Here is a 10,000-nt window from a genome sequence, read left to right as displayed (position 1 = left end):
CCCCCTCTCTCTCTCCCTCTCTCTCTCTCAGAGCGCATTGAGAAGCAGAGAATCATCAGATCCCCTTGGTAAACAAGGCTTTCTTGGATTTGCATACTCATGGAGTAAGCACTGTTGCCTTCGTCAGAGATAATCATGGCTTGTGCTCTGCGTGTGTGTGTGTGTGTGTGTGTGTGTGTGTGTGTGTGTGTGTGTGTGTGTGTGTGTGTGTGTGTGTGTGTGTGTGTGCATGTGTGTGTGTGTGTGTGTGTGTGTTGGGCAGTAGACCCACTCGTATGCATGCTTCATAGGGGAAGTTAAATGAAGTGTCCAAATGGTAGAAAGAGGCAAATGGACTACACTCTCATCCATTACATAAATACACACCAGCTCTCTTCACACACACACACACACACACATACACATACTCACACACACACAGCATGCAATCTCCTTGGGAGGGGTGAGGCAGCCTGATAACATTTTGGCTGGAAGAGGGAGACAGAGATAGAGAGAAGGAGAGGAAGGAGAGAGAAGGAGAGAGGGAGAGAGGGAGACCTGTAGCAGGCTGGGGGATGAATATTCTGCATGAGTAATGCCGCACATGCTTGTTTCTGACATGGCCGCCTTCCGCAGGGAAATAAAACACTTCCAATGCAGAGCAACCATCTGTTCTCTGCTGCTGGTGTTTCTCAACAGCCAGGCGCGCTAGCAAGTACACACACACACACACACACACAAACACACACACACACCACACGCACGACACACACACACACACACACACACACACACACACACACACACACACACACTTACTTGCGCCAACATAGAGAGACAAAGATAGACAGACACAAATGCAAACAACAAGTGCACATGCAGGCTGAAGCTATTTGCCGACAATGAAATGCACATAATACACAGACACAGACACACACACACACACACACACACTGAAAACAGACATGTTTGCATGCAAATGTATACAACCACACAATGTAAACACCTTTGTTAAAGTAAACACCGACATCAATATATCCCTTTATTTTCGCTCCATGCATCTGACAGGCTGTCCATCAAAGCTAACAAGTCTCTCTGTGTGTAATGTATGTGTGTTTCACATTACAGTGTAGAGGGAAGCCAGTGAGTAGTCAAAAGATGCCCCCCCCCACACACACACCTCACAATCTCCACAAGGGCCCAGGCTTCCTTCTGAACTGTTCCTGCAAAGCCGGTGTTCTTAAATTATTCTTAAAGCTTCAAGGTCGCTGCTTAGTTTGTTTAGCTGAAAAAGGTCAGGTCATCGTGAAGAATTAGGCTACAGCATTCCCGGTGGAGGACAGCCGTGTTAGAGATGTTTGAGGAGAATCTGGAGAGACTAGAGACTAATGTTAACACTAAAAATGGATCCAGATACATATACAAAAATGGAACTGATTTCTGTCTGCACTCTGTGTTCATTTCTGTGTTTGTGTGTGTGAGGTGTGTGTGATGTGTGTGTGTGTGTGTGTGTGTGTGTGTGTGTGTATGTGTGTGTGTGTGTGTGTGTGTGTGTGTGTGTGTGTGTGTGTGTGTGTGTGTGTGTGTGTGTGTGTGTTGAGAACATGACTGCCCTTCCTCTACATACATCCTGATCCCTCAGCAACAGGAACAGATGTGAATAACCGTGTAAATATAACACTACAGTGTGGCGAACGTGTGAAGGCATGTGAGTTTGGTGAATCTGGAGTTTAAAATAAAGGTGTAGGTTTTTCCCTTTTTCCGTAGATTCCGTTCCGCAACAATTGAAGGTTCTAAAATTCTATGTTGAATTCAATGAACCCAGATATTCTTTAGAACGTTCATTTCCCAGTGTTCCAGTGTTGTTTTTTTTTCTTGTGCTTTTTTCCTTTTATTTTGTCAGGGTAGCCCACTGGAAGAATCAACCAAACCAGAACAAATACTTTAGAGGACACCACGGGAGACTTCCCTACAAGGCTCAGATTTATTCTGACAAAACACACACACACACACACACACACACACACACACACACACACCGCAGCATCATATCTACAATTGAGACTGAGACAGTGTTCAAGCATCTGAACACAGAGAATGAGAGAGAAGAGAGAGAGAAAGAGAACTAATCCCATACATACAAGCAGGAAGAGAGAAGCGAGGAAAAAGAGTGAGAATCAGAGAGAGAGAGAGAGAGAGAGAGAGAGAGAGAGAGAGAATAAGAGTGAAATAGGAAAAATACTACACAAAGACTCAGCCCAGCTAATGGGGACAAAACAAACAAACACACACACACACACACACACACACTTCACCAGAACATATCTGGCCACGTCTGGCAAAGACTCATTTACTGTAAATAACATGTTCATTTAAATAACAGGCAAAGAGCAAAGTCAGGCAGTTAGGAAAGCATCTTCGTTTGAAACCCCTGTGCTGAAACTCCCCATGTTCATACTTAGGACCTTGCTCATGGTATTTAATTAGCTAAATGAAATATGGAGTAATGGAAATAGAAAATATATGAAAAACACAGTAGATCAGGTTGACTCTGGGTACAAAGAGCACCAAAGGGCCAGATATGATAAACATTATAATAAAAACACTGAGCAGATGATGAGAGGAGAGACAGATAAACAGAGAAGAAAGGAAAAATGAGTGCAAATGTCCCTATTCTGTAAGGGAGGTGTGTGTACCAGTGATGTGTGGAATTGCCTATATACTGTATGTCGTGAGACTTTGAGGATGTGCCATGAAGTGAATGGCCTGCTAAGGAAGTTAGTTTATAAGATAGTTCAATAAAAATCAACGTGTTCAGAACCCTCTGTGTTTTGGTGTTAGTGTTTTGATGTTATTAGACATTTTGAGAAGGATTACAGAGAAAATGAGAAAACACAGGGACGATTGAAGGAACCGGTTTGGACAGATCACAGTCGACCGAGAGCAGTGTCACCAGGTTGATTTAGTCTTACCTTCGACCGCAGCTTTAACATCGGGGTCGTCCTCTGTGCCTGCGTCTCTCACCTGATAAGGCGCGATGTGGTCGGGATGGACACAGCGTGGAAAGATAAAAAAAAAAAAAAGAAAGAGAGAGACACACAGAAAAAGAGGCCATGAAAAAACAAGGTCAAAGTCATGAACGAGAGACACACAAGACACAAAGACTTAAGTGGCCTCCTGCAGATATACAGTATCCTGTCGTGATGGACACGATGGAGCAGCGTGACCAACCTCCCCTTGTCCCGTGGGGGGACGCAAGGTATTTGTCCCGTCCTTGTGGTATCGGACGGATCTAGACTAATCCTGTTGCCTGTCGGTTCCCAGCACACGTTTTTCTTTTTTTGTTCCAAAAGCATGCTGTCTATGGTGTATGGAACATGCCGGAACAGCAGGACAAGACAGGGTTATGATGACATTGAAAAGTTAGGAGCTTTTGCAACCAAAACACAACATAAGTGCAGCAAACTTCAGAAAATGCATCTCCAAAACTGGTTGTAAATGGTTGTGAACGCGTTGTTGATGGTGGAAAGTGAATGTGAATGATTCACTGCAAGACATTAGTACATTCAATCACATTAAAGAGCCGTCAAAACTGACCACAGCTAAGAAGTTGCCTCAATTAAGATATATGAAAAGGACAGTGCCATCAGTTCCCCAAAGTTACAGCTAAAGCGCCAGCTAAGACCATCAAACTGCCTCCACAGAAATGAAAACAGAGGCAACTTTTGAAAACCCACGGATGTACAGTATGGAATTAGCGTGCTGTTGCACAAATGAAAGCTAACCCACCAATCAGACAGCCATTGCTTGTGAAAGCTTCCTTTTCAGCTGCCAGTATGTGTTACCGTTCACACGCACGCATCACACGCACGCACGCAAACACACACACACACGCATCACACGCACACACACACAAACACACACACACACACATTACTACGCACATTACGCACACAATAACACACACACACACACACACACACACACACACACACGCTACAGTTTTTTCCAGCTGCCAATAGGCGTTACAGCTTTGACACACACAATGGGCCGCGGGAGAATTCGTCCTCCGAGGCAGCAGCCCGTGGCCCCACCGAGCGAGAACGGGAACATAAATTCAAAGGCATTAATAAATTGACAAGTGCAATATTTCTGCATTTGTAATCACCATCAAACAGACTTCATTTCGCTCCGACGGCGAGCGCGTGCAGCAGGGGCTTATCTTATAAACACAGGCGTAATCAAAATAAATGGCTCAAACCACTCTGGGACACAGAAACAGAGGCAAGCATTTGCAACTAAGAGAGATGGGAAAGAAATATATATATATATATATATATATATATATATGTGTGTGTGATAGGCACACACACACACACGCACACACATATATATATATATAGAGATAGAGAGAGAGAGACAGAGAGAGATGAGAGAAGGAAGAGACAGAGAGATACACATGAACAAAAGAACACAAGAACACATGAATGCAGTAGAAAGAGGAAAAGAGGGGGACAAAAAGAGAGAAACAGCAATGCAATGCCAGAGAAGGAGATAGCAGAACAAACAGGGAGACAGATAGATACAGTAGACAAATAGACATAGATAGATAGATAGACAGATAGATATAGATAGATAGGATACAGATAGATAGATAGATAGATAGATAGATAGATAGATAGATAATGACAGAGATACAGTAGATGAATGAATACATAGATAGATAGATACACATTTAGATACATAGATACATAAATGGGGGCTGATGTGGCCTACTGGTTAGTGCTTCGGACTTGTAACTGGAGGGTTGCCGGTTCGAACCCCGACCAGTAGGCACGGCTGAAGTGCCCTTGAGCAAGGCACCCAACCCTCACTGCTCCCCTCGAAAGCTGTTGTTGCAGGTAGCTCACTGTGCCGGATTAGTGTGTGCTTCCACCTTACTGTGTGTACACTGTGTGCTGAGTGTGTTTCATTAATTCACGGATTGGGATAAATGCAGAGACCAAATTTCCCTGGGATCAAAAGAGTATATATACTTATATAGATATATATGATAGATAGATAGATAGATAGATAGACAGACATAAAATAAATAAATTGATGTCAATTCCCAAGGTTATGCAGCAGGTCAGGAGTGTGATTTTTTTCTGGGGGATTTTTATCTTTTGGTCCCTCAGCCATGTTTTCTTCCTCTTGTGTTTCTGTTTTTTTCCCATCTCTCCGTTTGGCAGCCCTGCATGCCTGGTCAGATGCAGCCACAGCCCCCCCCCCCCCCCCCCCCCCCCCACACACACACACACACACACACACACACACACACACACAGAGACAGGCGCAAAGGCTCACAGGAATGCCTAAACACAAGCTAATGTAAGAACACATACAGGTTTCAGTGATGTACAGTGCACGGTACTGTATAAAAATATAAACATTCATGGGACGTTTATAAAGTCGAGTTGTGGTCCCATGTGTCATGAGATTAAAATCATGTGTCATGAGATTAAAATCATGTGTCATGAGATTAAAATTGCACAGCATGACACAGGACAACAATGCACAATTAGCTAGCAGCAGTCTCAAATGAGCCGTGTGTTGTACCCGGAATCCGTAAAGACCCTCCTTCACAGTACAACATGCACTGCCAGTAGCCTGAATGCCCAACCAAAGAACCAAAGCAGCAGAAAACAAGTAGGCTTCTTTAACCCTTTCATGCGCAATGTCCACATCTGTGGACAGTAACTTTAACTCTGTTTTCTATTTGTTTATCATGTTGATATACTCCAATCCACTTGAGGGCAGTGTTAATAGATCCATTGCAATCATATTAACAAGTGCTTATGCCCTGTTGATGTGGACTCTAGGCAAATCCAATAGCCTGAATGGCAACCCAAAGAACCATGGCCATAATCATACACAATCTGTACTTTACTGATTCAGACTGATTGCCTTGCATCACAGAACATTTTCCCAGACTGATTTGTGTTGTACTCATTTCTTTTGTTCAGTGTATACTTTGTAATCAGTAAGAGTGAAAGCTGAGTATGTGGAGTTTAAACGACAATTGAGCTTAAATCTGTAAGCAAAGCGCTGAAGGTCAATGAGGTGTCCCTACAAAGAGAGCATGTGTATTATTGACACAAGAGTGAATCTCTATACCTAATAATGGATAACAATGGATAACTTTTCTGCAACTATTTTTTTCCTTCACCAGAGTGGTTCAAGGGAATTCTCTAGCTATACATCACTCCCAAAGATGAGTTTCAATGTAAGGCTTGTTCACCATCACTTGTATCATGATTTGCAGTGCAAACTGTTTTTTTCTTTTTCTTTAAGTTTAAGCTCACTCTGTGCTGCACTGGCACAGGGACTCTGGAGACATCTTGTCCATTGATTTTCTGAAATGTATTTTTTTTTTTGGTAGGATTCAACAACTTTTTCATCTCTTGAGCCAAAACTCAATTTTAAATTCTGAGCTGCAGGCATACTGCCAGAGCCGGACAGTAACGGAGTACATTTACTTGAAGTACAGTAAATGAGTAAAATTTTGAGGGATCTGTACTTTACTCGAGTATCATTTTTGGGGAGTACTCATGACTTTACTCAAGTACATTTGAGAGGCAAATATTGTACTCTTTACTCCACTACATTTCTATCCATAACCGTGAGTACCTAGCCTGGCGAGCCAGACCCACATTAAAATGTAGGGTCTGGGCACTCACTGTTCGCAGTGCTCAGTCCGAGGGGGATAATCAGTTGTCTTTCAAATTCCCTCTGCACGCCATGGGATGCAATAGGATATTTGTTTTCAAGTAGCAAGGAATTCAAGCCAAACCGTTGCAACTCTGCCATCAATCATTATGTTAAGCCCACCAAACGACTCTATACACGGTTTCAATGGCCTGATTAAGTTCCGAACTCGTACCGAACCGTGATGTCCAAACCAAGGTATGAACCGAACCGTGACTTCTGTGTACCGTTACACCCCTAGGCACTACTGATTGAGACAGCCTATCAGCAATCACCTTCAGCTTTTTGCCAAAGTCAACTCCATGGTCAGATTTAGATAAGAGAGCGAAGCCATAGGCGAAACAATGGATGAAGACGCAGGCAGGTCCATCCCGGGAACCTGAGGCCCCACCTGCCAGACTATTTCAATTTTCTGAACAAGTTAATGATAGTTTTTCACTTCAAGTGTTTCAATTACAAAATAGTATTTTGTATTTGAAATACGTATTTTAAATACATGTATTAGAAATACTGCCCATCCCTGGCAACATGGTAAAAAGATGAAAATGACTTGATTCAATTCCTTTTACATTCTCCAAGGTATTACTGTAACATTAACATTTTTCATAACTCCATGTCGGACGTTTCTGTACATAAATGCAGGGATGGATTACTGCACGGGCCTACCGGGCCCAAGCCCAGGGGCCCAAGGGGTCAGGGGGCCCTGAAGCCTAAGCCTTTGCATGGAATCATTGCCTCAATATCAACAAATCAGGATGTAGGCTATGAATCTGATTGAATTTAGTATTGGCCATCCCCAAAATGCACCAGAATACAGGAAATCACATCAAACAAATTAAAAATGTTCTATTCAAGTCAAGTCAAGTCAACTTTATTTCTATAGCACATTTAAAAACAACTGAGTTGAACCAAAGTGCTTACAGACAAACATAAAACAATGACAATGGTACAACAACAATATAACATGGGGAAAATAAATAAATAGTGAAATAATAAACAAATTGGTCAATAATAAAACAAAGAATAAAGAGTGTGTGTGTGTGTGTGGGGGGATTAAAAGGTAGATTAAAAGCTTGGGAGAAAATGAAAGTCTTTAAGTTAGACTTAAAGCAGTCAATAGTTGGAGAGGACTTAATATGTACAGGTAGACTATTCCAGAGTTGGGGGGCAACAACAACAGAAGGCTCTATCACCCTTAGTTTTAAAGTGTTTTGGGGATATAGAAAGATTCTGAGATGAAGACCTAAGTGATCTTGGAGTGCTGTAAGGAATTAGTAGGTCACCTATGTAACTAGGTGCCAAACCACTGAGGGCTTTGAAGACAAAAAGTAAATTGTTAAACTTAACTCTGTGCTCCACAGGTAACCAGTGCAGCTTAGCCAACACAGGAGTTACAGTATATGCTCACGTTTCTTAGAGCCACTTAATAATCTAGCTGCTGCATTTTGAACTAGCTGAAGTCTGTTGAGAGTGGAGTGGGTCAGGCCTGCATATAATGAATTACAATTCATATACGACAATAAGTGGGGGGCCCTTAATACATCTGGGCCCAGGGGCCCGAAAGTTCATAATCCGCCCATGCATAAATGTGAGCACTGTGGCAGTAGTAATGCAATATTTAGAAAATGTAGGCTACTCTTCTACTCTTGATACTCAAGTACTTTTAAAAACAAGTACTTCAGTACTTTTACTTAAGTAGACATTTGACTGTTGTACTTTTACTTGTACTTGAGTAAAATTTAGCAAAGGGTATCTGTACTTTTACTCAAGTAATGAAGCTGTGTACTCTGTCTGCCTCTGCATACTGCTCTGTCACATTCACACAAGTCCAAAAAGGTTCAAAGGAGAAGTGCTCCAATGCTGAATATAAGCATAAGTAGGCAATATGAAAAAGACAGCCACAAAGGTGTCTCAAACCGCCTACTTCAAATTCTTAGTTTCATTATATAGTGAAGATATTGGGACAATACTAACCATCGAAAAGTGGGCACACCGCAAGTAAGCTCTCTTGTCTGTCGCAACAGCGACCAGGTCCTTGACGAGAGGCAATCTTTTGATTAAATTTAATGACAGACTTGCAATGACCAAGAGAGGAGAAAAGAGGAACAAAGAAAAACATAGATATATAAAAAATAAATAAATAAATAAAATAAATAAGTACATAGAATGGCATGCTTTCACATTAGAGAATAAATCCTATTTATTATTATTATTATTATTATTACGTATAATTACGTAAATACCTATTTGTCTTTCCCTTGTGTTTGCACAACTGAAAAGAAGGCCTCCAGCTTTGATTTTTCTTTTCCTATTCAACTTGAAGCTCACCATTCTCTGCCACCTGTGCAATGGTAAGTACACGCACTGTGGCCTCACTAATGGGGGGGGCACCTGTAAAGACGATGAGCTCAAACACAAGATAAAAAGCTTCAAGGGGATGCTTCAGGGGTACTTGAGAACGAATTGCTTCTAATTTGTGTATCCAAAAATAGCCAGAAGTTTTGATGGCTTCTGAGTTTTGCTCCTGTCACTTGAAGCTGGGGATGGAGTAGAACTGGTGTATAAAATTGACACCATCTCTGAGAGCTATATGCACACAGTGGTCCGTTGCGTAAGGCTGCAAATGCTCTGTGGAAGTCTTTATAAGCCCTAAACGACAACTCTTTCCCATAATGCTTTGCGGTTTGTTGCTGCAGGCGAGCTAGAAAGATCTCAGGCCGTCATCAAAGTGAGCTTAAAGCAACACACAACTCTTTCCCACAAATCTTAGCAGCTGGTTGCTGCAGGGGTGACAGACGGGTCATAGATCGTCCCGGACAGACGCCCTGTTGAGTTTGTTTGTGTGTAAGCGTGTTTGTGTGTGTGTCTGTGTATGTTTGATTGCATGTGTGTATGTGTGTATATGTGTGTGCATGTGCCTGTTAGTGTGCGTGTGCGTGTATGTGTGCATGTGCATGTGTGTGTATGTGTGCGTGTGTATGTGTGTGTGCGTGCGCGTGTATGTGTGCGTGTGCATGTGTGTGTATGTTGAAGCGATGACACACACAGGCAGGGCGGGGGGTGCCAGAGGGAGATTGTCCACAGTGTCATCGGCCTACATTTCCACTTCCACTCGTGAAACCCCCCATAGACGACCTTTAAAGTCAATGACTCAGGAGGGACATCCAGGAAATCTGTGTGTGTTGTGTGTGTGTGTGTGTGTGTGTGTGTGTGTGTGTGTGTGTGTGTGTGTGTGTGTGTGTGTCTGTGCATGTGTGTGATAGAGAGTGTGCAT

General features: G+C 42.5%; 1 protein-coding gene across 1 annotated transcript in view; it reads right to left on the bottom strand.

Moving 5' to 3' along the window:
- Positions 1-10,000, bottom strand: part of LOC125289302 (glucosidase 2 subunit beta-like) — a 98,927-nt gene that overhangs the window by 20,668 nt on the left and 68,259 nt on the right. The window contains exon 9 of the mRNA XM_048236056.1: positions 2,952-3,003. Coding sequence (XP_048092013.1) covers positions 2,952-3,003 — 52 coding nt within the window. The remainder of the gene's footprint in view (positions 1-2,951; positions 3,004-10,000) is intronic.

Source organism: Alosa alosa, chromosome 24 (assembly GCF_017589495.1).
Source record: "Alosa alosa isolate M-15738 ecotype Scorff River chromosome 24, AALO_Geno_1.1, whole genome shotgun sequence".
NCBI classification, from domain to species: domain Eukaryota; kingdom Metazoa; phylum Chordata; class Actinopteri; order Clupeiformes; family Clupeidae; genus Alosa; species Alosa alosa.
This window is presented reverse-complemented; position numbering and strand designations above follow the sequence as displayed.